This window comes from Phymastichus coffea, unplaced genomic scaffold (assembly GCF_024137745.1).
Source record: "Phymastichus coffea isolate CEN01 unplaced genomic scaffold, Cenicafe_Pcof_1.1 PCOF00119, whole genome shotgun sequence".
Classification (NCBI taxonomy): Eukaryota; Metazoa; Arthropoda; class Insecta; order Hymenoptera; family Eulophidae; genus Phymastichus; species Phymastichus coffea.
The window spans coordinates 701,284-715,356 of record NW_026706930.1 but is presented as its reverse complement, the minus strand read 5'-3'; the positions used below and the strand labels follow the sequence as shown (position 1 = coordinate 715,356).

Below are 14,073 nucleotides of genomic sequence, written 5' to 3'. Positions count from 1 at the left end.
ACACCTGTCGCTGCTGTGCGCTCGCGCTCGCCCTCCATCGAGCCGCCGCGATGAAAATGGGCACTTTTGTTTTACGAGGGTGCGCGGCTCCTCCCGACGAGCGCGTCCTGGGTCGTTGACTCTCGCCACGCAGCAGATATCGCCTTAAGTGATCTCAATGCGTCGGGCTATTGGCTGAATTATCGGCTTTGTATTTTCACTTACAGGCTGCGTATCAGCTGCAGATGACGTGGCGCGTCACGCGCTCCGCGCATTTGAGCGTCGTGACGTTGGGTAATGAATCGCTGGGACGGACCGAGCGGAGCGAAACGAACGGCACTTTAGCGCGCCGCCAGATTATCATCTTGCTCTCCAATTGGAAACGGGATGACATTTTCCGTGCATACGTGATGAGACGCCGCGCGCAACAACCCCTCGGACAAGTTCGCGAGCGCTCGGCTACACGTTCGATGTAGCCGAGGTCGGCTCGTTTTCGATAACAACGCCCGGCGACGAAACGCGCGTTCCAAAATTATGCTCCGCGAGTCGCGAGCTTTCGCAAATGTGATCAATGTTTGACGGCATCTCGACGACGAGCTTTCTCGAAACTCTCTCGCTCTTTGTTGTTTGCGCGTCGCTCGGGTCTTTCAACGGTCTTGAATAAATCCGCAAGCCCACGAGAGCGTTTCGGCTGCTTCGAAACTCTCTCGAGCGAGCAGGCTGCGATTTAAAATTACAACGGGCTCTCCGTCGTGCTCTTGGCCCGCTCCCCGGCTCCCCGGCTCCCCCATCAGCGGCCAAATAATTGATAATCTATGGCTTGCTCCGCGCAGGCCGCAGACGTAGGCTCCATTAACGCGACGCGATGAGCGAGACTACTTAGGCTAATCAGCGAGAGAGTTTTCATTAGGCCTGTAACTTTCGGAGCTCGAGCCTGCTCTCCTCTCGATCGCGAGCGCGCGATGAAAATGGGCGCCGCTGCCGCCGTGCAAGAATGCACCTGCGATGGCCGCCACGGCGGCGAAACCGGTATAATCGCGCCTTCGTGATTCATGCATAAACCAGTAAATTATAATACGCGTCTTCTTCGTTTTATGTGCCACGCGGAATTCTTCGTGCGCGCCCATATATACCGAATTGATTGCGTGTCATTAGGACGCTCGTCTCCGAACTGCCGATTCGAGTGCGTTTATTGCACGTTGCGAAGGATTTTATTAGCCCGACGGAGGAAACAGAGCGTCGCATCCATCTTGAGCCAGTAGCTGATCCGACGGTCGGCTCTGATTTACGAATTTTTTCTTCTTTTGCCGGCCACCGGATAAACAGCATTCGTTACATGGGCAAGCGAGAGTCTTGCGATTCTTTATTTGAGCGTTATTGAAAACGGTAATGGACATTGACTCCACGCGATAAACTGTGGGATTACGCTCTTATTTTCATTCGCCTTAGCGTTTTGCGCAAACCGGGCGGCTCTATCGCTGTGTGATTCGCGAACGGGGGCGCGTTTTTGTTTACGTAAGCCGCGGATAGCTTTTTTCTCTCGCGTTATTTTGACTTAATTTACTTGTTTCGAGGTGCACAGCGCGGATACAATCAGATTTACGAGAGCGTCATTATCACTGCCACGCATATTTTCGTTACACGCGCTTTCGCGGCTGCAGGTTCGTTTGAATTTATTGAATTTACTCAGGCGACGGTTCGCCGATGAATCGAATAACGATAACAAGGCAGAGCTCGGAACGTCTAGTCCAGCCAGCCACCTAAAGCTTCGGCGAGAGGGAAGCAGCCTGTGGAATTTCACGCTAATTACGCTGCCGAAAAGGAAGCCATCGCGGCTACCAGTCACGCTGACGTTCGCGTCGTTCCTTGTGCTTGCAGCCGGACAATGCCGCCGAGCGTTGCACGACTCTCGTCGCTCGCTGGTGGCCGAGGAGGTGTCGCCGAGTGCAGACTCGCCACCAGCGGATCCTCGGCGAACTGAATCTCAGCGTGGAGGCGATGTTAATGCCGACGCTCGCGGACCAGCAAAACGGCCAGGCGAACGGCGGCCGGCGACATCAACGAGACGAGCAACAACAGTACCGACGAGCTGCTCCTGGATCAGCCCGACGAATGCTGTCGTCGCCCGTCGGCTGTGACCTCGATAGTGGATTCAGCGGCAGCTCGAGCGCCAGTTATAGGTGAGGCGGCGATAATTATCATTATTTTCCGTAAATAATAGAAAGGCGCGCTTGACGCAAACGGCACGTCTCGCGCGATAAGCACGTACGCACACGCTTGAGTAAGGCTTTGGCGCTAGGCGGCTGGCTGCTGGCCGTTGAGTCTCGCGCTACATGCCACAACGCGATGCACTTTGTCTTGCGCGTATATTCTGCGCTTTGGCGCGATCGGTTTCTCTCGTTATCGCTGCCCGTCCATTAGCGGCGCGTTTGCCGCATTTTCGTTGTCCCGCCGGCGCGTCAGATCAAACTCACGGGGTAGCATTTAGTTTATTACGGAAAGCACGTTAATATCATGTACGAACCTCGCGTCTAATAGCTCAACCGGCTGCAGCAGCGAGCTTCAATCACGAGTGCGCATCTCAAAGGCAGAGAGCGGTACACATAAGCTCTCCGCAGCCTCTAATCCCGCTCTCTCTCTCTCTCTCTCTCTCTCTCTCTCTCTCTCTCTCTCTCTCTCTCTCTGCCTTTTGGCTTTGGCGCTCGTGGACGTCTATTATATATAGCTTACAACCTGTGCGCACCCGATGCGCGCCTGCTTATCTATCCTTTAACCCGCTTTCTAACGCAAGCAGGTCCGGCCATTGGTTCGTTACGGCGCTGCGGATTGGCGCGCACGGAGCACGCCGGAGATCAGCAGCTCCAACGGACATCTGCTCGCTGGCCAGCACTCCAGTCGCAAGACCAAGGCCGCGATGATTTGGAAGAAAGGCTGGAAAGGCCTGGAAGAAGCAACTGCAGGACTCGGCGGCGCGTCTGGCGTCCTCCTCCGCGTGCCAGAAAGCCGGTAGGTCTTCTTCTGCACTGCCGCCACGCGCCGATAGTTGTTTGCGCAAATGCGTCGTCGATTGGCCGGCTCGCGAAAAGAGGCAAGTCGATATCCCCAGTTTTCCGAGGAGCGCGGACAAAGAGCCTCTCAGAAAGAGTCGCGCCGAATCACCGATCGCAATCAATCGAGCGTCGGCGTCGCGGAAAAAAAATCTATATCTCCTTCTCTCGGCCATTAAGAAGCTTTATCGCTGGCGTGTATGTCACCCGTGCGAGCGAATCAGTCTGAGTCATCGTCATCGTCCGAAGGAGGCTTCTCACGCCGAGCCATCAATATGTCCGCGGCGACAAAGAGGCGCATTTATTAGAAAGCTACAACTACTCCGTCTGAGCAAGGTCGCCATTGCGACTCTCTTTTATCAGCAGCAGCAGCAGCAGCAGCAGCAGCAGCAGCAGCAGCAGCGACATTGTAACTTCTCCTTCGACGAGAATAAATCTAGCGAAAGACAGCAGCAGTAGCGGCAGTTGCGGCAGCCGGTTGTCGCCGCGACTGTAGCGTATAGTTGTCGGAGCCGCGATAACCCTAGCTATCGGCGAGCAGCACTGCACTGCGCTAACTGCGCAAATTAATTATGCCGGCGGCAGCAGTTCGGGAGAAAGCGTCGTACGTTTCAGGCCGACGGACGCGCGCGCGCGCGCGTTCGCGCCAGTTTGGTTACGGTGTGTGCGAGTTAAAAGTGCAGTGTGGTTGCTCCTGCAAATCAAGCGGATTCAATTCAAAAGGTGCTCTTGCTCTCGCCTCTCTTTTTGTCCCCCTTCGTCCTTTTCCGTTCCGCGATTCTTGATGGATCACCACCGCGACAGCGTCGGCGTCGTCTGCTGCTTCGCGTCGGTCAATAATTTTCGGACGGCCGAAAGTCGGAATTTATTCCAGGACGCGGCTCGCGCGCACACTCTTATTTCGGCCGAAGGCACCGATCGATTAATTATGCAGCCGCGACGTTTCGACCCGAAGCGGCGCGTTTTTTTTTTTCGCGATTGGCAAATTATTCATTCCCATCTCGTCTCTCAGTGCTCGACGCGAATCGTCAAAGCCAATTGCAGCGACACGCTTCGGTTAGCCTACTTCTCGCAGCAGCCGGGCTGATTAGCGTTTCCTTGGATCGTTCTAAGCTGGCGTCGTTAATAGTTTGAGATCCGGCGGGAAGACAAAAGGAAGAAAATCGTTTGATTTCATCGCGACGTGGACACGGCATTCGGAGGAATAAAAGCGTAAAGCCATCGCGACGGGGAAAAAACGGGGCTGAGGTGGAGGACGGGAAGGCTATCTATCTCGAGCTCGTCGTTGGCGCCGGAGAGCGACGTGACAATGCAGCGGAAGGTTAATGGAACCGGAGATCGTACGTACGCAAGTCTTATCGGACTCTCTCTACGCGTGACGTAATTGATAGACGGCGATGCTTTTGCCTAAAAAAAGAGTGGCTGTCGCGTCAATCGAGCCGAGGAACTATTGGAAAAAACGCGGCGTTGTTTGGATCGCTTCTTTCTTTTTATTTCTTTTCCATTTTTTTTTATCTCCGGATGAAGAGTGCTGCGTGGCGCTGCCTGAGAATAGACATTTTTTTGGGCCTTCTCCGATCCGAATTGTCGGCTGAAAATTGTTGTTTTGACGAGTGCGGACACGTCCAGTCGATGGAGATTGTCTTTCTCGCAGCGACGGTCGAGAAACGCGGCTGCGATTGGCAAGCCCAAGAATTCTTCGCTCATTAGCTGGCTATAAAGCCCCGACAAGGCATTTGAGGGATCGATGGGTTCTCATGCGTATTCGCGAACCTTCAGGCTCGGTAAAACCGATATCCGCGGCGCGAAGTCGCGGGGCTTTTCAATTAGCGCTCGCTCCGTTCTAAGTTTCAGACGCGCGTAATGTATGTGGTTCGTCCAGTCCGATCGTTGGTAAAACTTTGGAAAAGGCGTGTTTGACAATTGATTTCCATTCGCCGGGCATTGCAAACAAGCTCTCTCGTAGCGAGTCCCTCGCAACATTATCCTCTAATCCTTTTGACTCTGGCATTGTTTATAATCCCGAGCACACATCGCATAAATCGCCGCTGCGAGCGGTAAATCCCCCGCGCGCTCTCTCTCTCTCTCTCTCTCTCTCTCTCTCCCTCTCCCCCTCTCTCTCTCTCATGCTCCCTCCTCTTTGCTGGCTTGAGCGTTTTCGTGCCATTGTTATCTCTCGCGTGCAATGGCAAAGTACAATTATCGATCGGTTCGCGCGAGCGTGCGCGCGCTCTAGAATTGAACACATCCTCGCGAGCGCGTCAATTACGCGAGCGTCGAGTGTGTGTTTGCCGAAGAATCGAAAAAGTCATCGCGAAGCAGCCCCGCGCGGTATGTGTGTGTAGGTGGGCACACACATGGACACACGTCGAAAGATAAATCCCGAAACGGAAGCCGTTGGAGCAAAGTTCTCTCTCTCACTCGCTGGCGAAGTTACCGTCGAAAAAGTCAAACACAAATCCACTCGAAGCTGTGCGCGAACGAACTTACGACTTGCGGCGGCGGCTGTATTATTCTCTGACAATCGGCGGCAGCAGCGCCCCGGTTATCTCAGCCAAACACTGCAGCAGCTCTCGCTCTCGCTCTCTCTCCCGCCCACCCCACCAAGGTCAACATCGGTCTCTGTCTCTCTCTCTCTCTCTCTGCCTCTCGCGGGATCGAGTGTCCTGCAGGCAAGTGTCGGCTCGAAAAATTTCATTAGAGACCAAACGTTGCTGCTGCTGCTGCTGCTGCTGTTGCTGCGTTTCAACTCTACTCGTCGAGCTTTGATCAATTGCGCTCTCGCGTGACGAGTCTCTCTCTCTCTATCTCTCTGTCTTTTGTTTTCAGTGATAAACTTGATGATTAACGAGCACCTGCTAGGTCTTTTTTTCACTCTTTTTCTATTTGTTTATTCCGTCACTAATTCACACACTCGGCTTTGACTGGCATTGATCCTATAGATTCCGATCGAAAGAGTACGCGACTACGGTCTCAACATATGGAGCGCGCGCTCATTAGGCACGTCGCGTTCATTCATTTAAATTTCGTTGAAGTATGAATGGTCGATGTACGTGCGTACGAGTTGGGCGTATGCGGGCGAGAGGGAATGGCACGAGGGACGCACGTTCGCGCGTCAATTAATCGCATCGATAAGCGCATTCAATGATTGCGAGTGTTTAACGCAGGCGTTTTCCATTTTTTCTTCTGTTTCGGTAGCAAGCCTTTCGGTCTTGGGGACTGAGCAGCGCGGGGCGGAGGGGTGGACCTAGACGCACGCGTGATTGCCTCGTCGGAATTGAATGCACATTTATCATCGCGCAACGACGAATGGGGCTTCCCTTTTGTGCATTGGCTGGTCTTCTCTCAATTGAAAATGCGCGCATTTGGTGTATACTTCCGGCGAAAGCGTCGGATGAAAATCGATGCCCAAAGTACGACCTCACGACGTTTTCAGCGCAAAGAGAAAAAGGCTCGGACGAGGAGGTAGAGCAATTCATGCCGTAAACACCTGCCAGCTTGTCAACGCGGTCAACCAAAGGCAACGCGCAGCTCCCAAACGATCGCGCGCGCCAGGAAGAAGTTGCATCATCCTTCCCGGATAAAAATGAGATGAATCTCAAAAATCGGCGGGCGTGTGTTTGGCGCGCTCTCTTTAAACTGTCGTCGCGGTTTGAGCTCATACTTCCGGCGTCGTGGAAAGAGAGAGAGGGAGAGAGAGAGAGAGAGAGAGAGAGAGAGAAATGCCCTCTCGCGGACGATATCCGATTTCTTCGGGAAAGAAAATACGGGAGCTAGAGAGGAGAACAAACCCCTACACACGCACGCGCACACGCACCACACTTGTCTTCCAGCAGCTATTTTCTTTCTGATAGTTTCTCTCTCGCGTTTGGCAGGAGCCTCATTTGGGAGAGATTATATCGCCCGCAACGATATTGTTTTTGCTTCATGCGCGAGCTTTGTTTCCACTAATGGCTGGCCAAGAAGAGAGAGAGAGAGAGATGAGAGAGAGAGAGGAGAGAGAGAGAGAGAGAGAGAGAGAGAGCGAGAAAGAGAGATTGGATCGAGTTTCTTCCCTCTTCTTTTATTCGTGCGATTTACAAGGGCGCGAGAACGCGAGACTGCGAGTCGATGTATTTACACGCGGAGTTCTTTTTTACTCTCGGCCGCTTGCTTTATTGCCAATGGCTCTTTGCGCGAAAACTTTTCGGCGCGAAGCGCCGTAAGTGGCTGACTTATCCGCTGGGTTAATCTAAGTTTTGCCGGCAGAGAGAGAGAGAGAGAGAGGGAGAGAGAGGGAGAGAGAGAGGGAGAGAGGAGAGATGAGAGAGAGAGGAGAGAGAGAGAGAGGGAGGAGAGAGAGGAGAGAGAGAGAGAGGAGATGGAGAGAGAGAGAGAGAGAGAGAGAGAGAGAGAGATGAGAGAGAGAGAGAGAGAGAGAGAGAAAGAGTTGCGGCAATCGTGAGATTGATGTTGATACAATTGGGATAGAAGTGATTTAATGATCGCTTTGCGAACTGTACAAACACGCACACGTGTAATTATCAAATGCCTGCGATCTCGATTGGCTTGTGATCCTCGAGATTTCCACATCGGGACCTTCCGAATACTTTCCTCCTCGTCGCTTGTAGAGCAAGGCAAACTGAGCGGAGCGGGCGCAAATAGTACTCCATTATTAATATCTCGCTGGCGAGAAGCGTGACGTCAGTGACGCTGCGCTTTATCTGAGAGCATTCTAATATCTTGTAGAGCCTCGTAGCATCCTCCTAAGAAATGCTCCTATTCTCCTCGTCCCTCCTCTTGGTGTACTCCATGAACTCGACGATCCTCCTCTCGAGGCCGTCCTCCCGCCTGCGACTCTTCCGCGCCGTCGCTCCGCCGTTCTCCGGCTCGACTCCAGCCCGCGACCTTTCGGGGCTGTTCTTTCTCTTGACCGGCGCGGCCGGTCTGCCGATCGTCAGCTGGGTGGCGCGTGGCAACCGCGACAGCAGCAGCGAATCCCTGTCGGCAGAACGCCAACGATTACCGACGAGGCGCAATGAGCCAACCGCCGACGACTTTCGCCTATCGCTCGGGAAGTCGTCCGGAGAGGGGGGGGATAAGTGTCGCCACCGCGAGCTTTGCGGCATTCGCATCGTATAGCACCGCCGCGAGGCACTATTCCACCCGTTGATTTACGACTCGAGCTGCTGTACTGCCGTCGCATGCGAGCTTTGTCGTAGCGAAATGGTGAGCACCCTCCCCCTCTCGCACTTTAATGCTCGCGTATTACGTGTACGTACTTTGTTTTCGCGTAAAAATTTCGCCGCGTAAATATGAAATATGCCCGCTCTCTCGCGTGACATTTGTTTTTTCACGACACGCCGCGCGCCGACGCTCGAGCTTCCTCTCTCTCTCAAGCGGGATTTATTAACAGCTAGCCGGCTACGTTTCGCCGCGTCCGATCGGACGCGTATATCGACGCGAATTCGCGAAGAGGCCTTGCCGCGCGCGTTTGCTTCCTTTCTCCTAGCGCGCAACATCTACGGAATTTTCGCCGCTCGCGTGCAGAGTGGAATTCGTTGCGCCTTTCATACGTACGCGGCGGGCGGCAAACTCGACGTTGAAGAAGTATCTGCATTTTGAGCCGAGCGCGTTGTACGTACAGCCGCGGCGCGCAGGGAATACCAGGGCGTAACAAAGACGCGACGCCGCAAAGTTGCGCTCGCCCCTCCCAGGCCCTCCCCCGAAACAGCGTTGCTTTCTCGGACTTTCTCGGACCAGCGATGCCATGTTAATTAAACAGACATTAGTTAGTGCACAAAGGCCGCGCGACTCGAATCGGGGAGAGTCGTGATGCTGCGTACCTCGGCTGCCCGTCGACCTCCAAGTCTTCGTCCGAGCGTGCTTCGAGCCGCTCGCAATCGATCGTCGTGGCGACGTCGTCGGGAGACACCGAGACGCACAGAAACTCCTGGGGATTCTAGATCGTCGTCGTAGTCGCCGTCCTCCTCCTCCTCATCCTCCTCCTCCCTCCTCCTCCTCTTCCTCCTTCATCTACCTCCTTTCCGTCCTCCCCGTCTTCTTGCTCATCCTCCTTCTCATTCATTTTGCACGCGGCGATAGTTGTCGTTTATGCAGCTGGCGGCGCCGCGACGGCGCGAGTTGTTGGCCGACGGGCTCAGACTGGCGATGACCTCGTCGATCGCACGGTAGAATGGCCAGGATATGTCGTCCGCGCGATTCTTGTCACCGTGCACCGGATTTCTCAGCTCCTTGTTGTCGCAAACACAAAATTGCAATCTTTATCCCGCGCTCTCCGAATATTATTTCGGTTCTGCCGAAGCGTCGCGAATCCATTGGCGCACGGAATACGGCACGCTGGGTCTGACACTGAAGCTCGCGTGAGCGTCCTCGATTGACGCGTATCTGGGACGAAATTGATAGGCGACGACCATGAATTAACGATTGTTTGCGTCAACTGTGTCTCGTGATTATTGTACCCAGCGCGACGGCCAAGACAGAGCGTAAAGGCGTCTCATACAGAATGTAATAGACGCACGTTAAAGGGTCAAGCGGGCACTGAAGTAATTGCGAGCGGCCCGACATCGCCGTGTAAAGCCGAGAAAGATGATTTGTTGAAAGTTATGGGAATTGAAAAATAAAGGCGCCGCGCCTTCGCAGACGTCTCTTGTTTTTCGCTGGCGCTGCATGCGCTTTTTTTTTTGTCTTTAAATGCGGCGCTTTCGAGTTAACGAGCCACTTAAGACTCGCTTGCTCGGTGCAGTTGACCGCAGCTTTAACCAGCCTACACAGCCGTCAACCCAATCCGCGGAAAAACTCGCTTCGGCGTACGCGCGCGAGTCAGAAAAATCGCTATCGGAGCGCGCACGGCATTCCCCGAATATTCCGCGCGCGCTCAAATAGATTATTCGCTTTGCGGCCATCTCGCGGGCCGCGAACGTTGGTCGCGCAACGGCTTGGGAGAGCAGTGGGCGAAGCGATGCCAATTAGCGATTGATAACTTTGCCTCTCGTTATTCGATTTCGTTAACCTTGCTGCGACGGGACGCATGAAAGGAGCGACCGCAGAGGGGCTTTGACAGCCCACCCAGACTTGTGTAATAACGATCAATCGGCTTTGTACTCACTTTATATTGCTGCAGTAAGTTGGACCATTTCTTCTTGAGCACCCGATAGTGAACGTCACCCATAACGGCCGGCGATTCTTGCCTCATCTGGCTTAGAATGTATCTTTGGACAGGCACCAGAACGATGTAGCGACAAGTTGGATATCTCAAATCGTTCGTTCGTTCGCTCGCTCCGCCAGCCCCCGTTTCGCCCGAGCCTCGTCGCGGCTAACGAGCCCTCGAATGAACCCGCCGACCGAGCGAACGAGAATACAAGTACGACGCCGTCGTCGCGAAAGCGTCGTTGCGCAAGACTCGCGCAGGCATCGGCGGCGTAGGCGTTCGAGCGCTTGGCCGCGCGGCCCTCGATGCACGCGTGCGGTCACAATTGACTGCGCCTAGGAATATCGCGTGGGAAGATCGCGGCGATCGGCCCGCGGAGCAGCGCCGCTCAGCGATTTGAGAGAATCGGAGGCGGTTCCCGATTGACAAGCAGCGCGAATAATTGCAATGATAAACCGGGGCAACGAAGCGCGACGAGCCCTCTTGATAAATCGATAAATTTAAAGCGTCCGCGCGGCGCTCGCAGCTTAATTAAGAGAGCCCGGCGCGAGCCGCACTCGTGCGCGTGAAAGCCGCGTGGCGCGCTGATAAAGCGGCGCTCTCAAATTTTTGCCCAATTAGCCGCGAAAATAAGCCGAAAACAGCCGACGCCCCGCTCCCCGCGAGCTACGGGAGAAGCTACGGGAGGAGCTACGGGAGAAGCTACGGGAGAAGCGGGGGAGCAGGAGGCGGTAAGGCGCGTCGCGCGAAATGGAGCGAGACAGATCTGCTCTCGAAATAAATCGCTCGTCGTCTCCTCGCTGCGAGGCCGCGTCGCGGAGCGCTAATGAGGGAATCACTGCTACCTGGCTTCTTCTCCTCTCCCTTCTCGCCTCGTCCAATCCATTACGAGGACTAATTTCTTCTCCCTCTTGCACGTGCGTCGTCGTTTCACCATCGACCCTTTCTTTTTCTCGCGCTCGATTAAAACATCGCGTCTCGCCAGCTTGTTTGCGGCTCGCGCACGGCCGAGGCGAAGCGAGCCGCCGCGACATTACGCCTCGATTCATTATTCGAAGGTGCACGCGTGCGAACGAATAAAAACAAAACGCGCGCGCGCGCGCACGCACGCTCCTTTTTACGGCTTTAGCGGCAGAGTGTGAAAAATACTTGGCTGCAGAGATAAAAAAGGAATGAAAAGAAGAAAAAGCAATACGCGAGTCGTGCCGCTCTTATTGTCGAAGAACTCATCCAAGGCCGCGCGCGATAACTTGGCACATTGTAATGCGAAGGAAAAGCCGCTTGCCAAATCGATAAATTTCCAATTTTATCGCCGCTATAAAACACGCGACGACGCGTTAAAGTAGCGTAGATGGATAGAGCCATCCTTCTCCTTCGCTTCGAAATCTCCACTCGACGGCGCTGTTTCGTAATTGATCGTCGGCGCGAGTACAGTATAGACGTTTCTCGTCGCGGTAATGATGCGCGTGTGATTGATTCGCGCGCGTCGACCGACCCAAGAGCCGTTTCACTGAATGTCCCGCGCGAAATTGACATATTTGCGAAAATTTCCTGATCGACGGACGAGTACTGGCGACGCCGACGCGTCGGCGTTGGCCTGTGGCGCGAGATTTCCCGAAGACACGCCAAGTTCGTTAATCATCGCGACCTAATCGAAAAGTTGAGCTTACACGAGGAGAGCGAGAGTGAGCGAGAGAGAGAGAGAGAGAGGGGGAGAGAGAGGGAGGAGAGACGCTCGATGCTCGTGCGCGTGCTTCGCAGCGTGCGCGCGCGTGATTTATATACTCACTCCCAGCCTTGCTGCGCCGAGTACTTGCGACCGGTGAACATCTTGGCATGCTCCCGTCTCAGTTGGATAAAACGCCAGGTGAGCCTTTCCGTCCCTGCGTACAAACGTTTCGAGATAACGGCAACGTTGGACGCGCGCGGATGTTTCGGAAAGAGAGCACGCTTGATTAGCAATCGTTTAAACGAACGATCAACCAGTTGCGCCGCAATTGCAGCACAAGTGGAGACGCTTCCCTCGAATCGCCAGAGAAAACAGTGCGAGACTCACATCGGAACTTGGCGGCGTGCTGCTGCTGCTGCAAGCTGCTCGTCATCGTGAGCGCCACATGTTCTCGAGGAGTCCACCGAGTGTGCACTGAGAGCGACTCTTTGCACGCGAGTTTTCCCCGTTGGGAAAACTCGCCGAATGTGCAGTTGCGATTCTGGTAGCGCGCCAGCGACGGACCGAGCGGACGGCCTGGCCGCGCCATCTCGGCCAACCGAACCGAAGCTACAGTCGAGCGACCGTCGACTAGGCGGGGAGCTCGCGCTTACCGACCGTTTGTCTTTCTGTCTTTGCCTACCCTCGTCGCTCCTCGCGGATCACTGGCCGACGCGGCGCGCCAAGTTCATTGTTCTCCGCATAGTGACGCGAGGAACGTTTGACCGCCGCCGCGGAGAGGTATGGCGAGGCGGGGTGGTTCCTCGACGCATCGGGTTTCGGCCCGTCTCGCGGGAGGCTGCGACTCACGAGCGCCAGAGAACCGTGCGCTCTTCGTCCGCTGATTTTCGCGCAGCGCGATCAACCGCGAGCGGAGTACAGTGCCAAGTTGGCAACAAGAGACGAGGAAGAGCAGGGTCTCGGGATTCGTAGAGCGGTACTTGACGCAGGTGCGAGCACGGACCGGCTGGACGGGCGTTTCCGAGAACCCGCGGCCTTCTCCCTTTAAAGAGCCCGTGCGCTCGCGTATCCGGCCTCTGCCAGCGCCGCGGCTACTGCCTCTCTTTGCCTTTGCGACTGATTTATTGGGTCACGGGTTAATCGAGACACGCGCAGGTAGTGCTTTGTATGTGAGAGCACATCGCATCCCAGGAATAGGCGCCTCTCGGATCGCATCGACGGCTCCTGCCTCGCGCCGATCGCTGGGCGGCGTATTCGAGCGCTACTGGATCGCAGGCCGGGGATCGGGCCGTTCAACTGTACTCCCAGAGTCGTCGGCAGCTGTGCCACTGTGACGACGTCGACAGATGTCGTCGGGGATCGGGAAAAAGGCGGATACGCAGTATAGTCAGTGGGGGTGAGCGAACGGAGCGCGCGACAAAGGGATCGCCTAGGTTGGTATCGCGGCGCGGGAGGGAAGGAGGGACGGCTGGACGAGGATCGGTCGCATGTCCCCGCAGGCTGATGCTGCGCGCGGACGCGAACTTTTGTGCTCCGTGTGCGCGCGCGTGTGTGGCTACAGCGCGCGCACAATGCCGACCAGTCCGAGAATTTTCTCTCTCTCTCTCTCTCTCTCTCTCTCCTCTCTCTCTCTCTCTCTCTCTCTCTCTTCTCTCTTTTCCTCCTGGCCCGCGAACAATGATCCGTGGACGCGTGAGCGCGCGCGCGGACCCCGCCAAGGTGGTCTTCGTGACTCCAAGAGGTCGGCGACGTCTTTCCCCCACGCGACAGTTTCGGAGTTGATGGCGCGGGAGGCGCTCTCTGCCTTCTTTGCCACGCGGCCGCAGGGAGATTACGCTTTACCGATCGCTCCGTCCCTTGACAGGCAGCGAAGAAGCGCTAATCCTTCGTTGTCGTTGCGGCATGCGGCATCGCATAGTGATATGCGATATCTTCTCTCTCTCCGAGAATTCTCTCTCTCTCTCTTGAGCGCGCGCCACATATGCGCGAGAAATTTCGCGTAACTTTTCGAGCGCTCGCTATTTTTGCAAAAATTAGCTCGCTCCTCGGCGACTTGCCCAACTTTATCCACTCGAATCAAGGAGATTGACCATATTCTCCAACGCACGACGGCTGATGCAACGATGTTGCTTTCTTCGTTGCAGGTACGTCGCCGACCGCTGCCTACCGTAAGTAACGTCAGAATATAGTTATACGAGAAAGAGAGAGAAAAGACGCATTCGAAATAT

General features: G+C 55.0%; 1 protein-coding gene across 1 annotated transcript; it reads right to left on the bottom strand.

Annotated features, from left to right (window-relative positions):
• Window positions 1-7,493: 7,493 nt before the first annotated feature.
• On the bottom strand, window positions 7,494-12,469 carry LOC131671131 (uncharacterized). The gene is made up of 6 exons (XM_058947333.1): window positions 12,233-12,469; window positions 11,966-12,059; window positions 10,135-10,237; window positions 9,101-9,259; window positions 8,852-8,967; window positions 7,494-8,006 (listed from the first exon to the last, which is right to left on the bottom strand). Exons 1-6 carry the CDS (start codon window positions 12,432-12,434, stop codon window positions 7,772-7,774), a joined length of 909 nt encoding a protein of 302 aa, XP_058803316.1. The 5' UTR covers window positions 12,435-12,469; the 3' UTR covers window positions 7,494-7,771.
• Between the last annotated feature and the right edge of the window lie 1,604 nt (window positions 12,470-14,073).

Excerpts from the sequence above, each read along its gene's own strand:
- LOC131671131 (XM_058947333.1), bottom strand. The coding sequence starts at position 12,434 with ATGGCGCGGCCAGGCCGTCCGCTCGGTCCGTCGCTGGCGCGCTACCAG. Across the intron at positions 9,260-10,134 it reads ACTTACTGCAGCAATATAAA|GAGCTGAGAAATCCGGTGCA; the intron begins GTGAGTACAAAG and ends TGCGACAACAAG. Across the intron at positions 8,007-8,851 it reads GAGGTCGACGGGCAGCCGAG|GGATTCGCTGCTGCTGTCGC; the intron begins GTACGCAGCATC and ends TTCTGCCGACAG.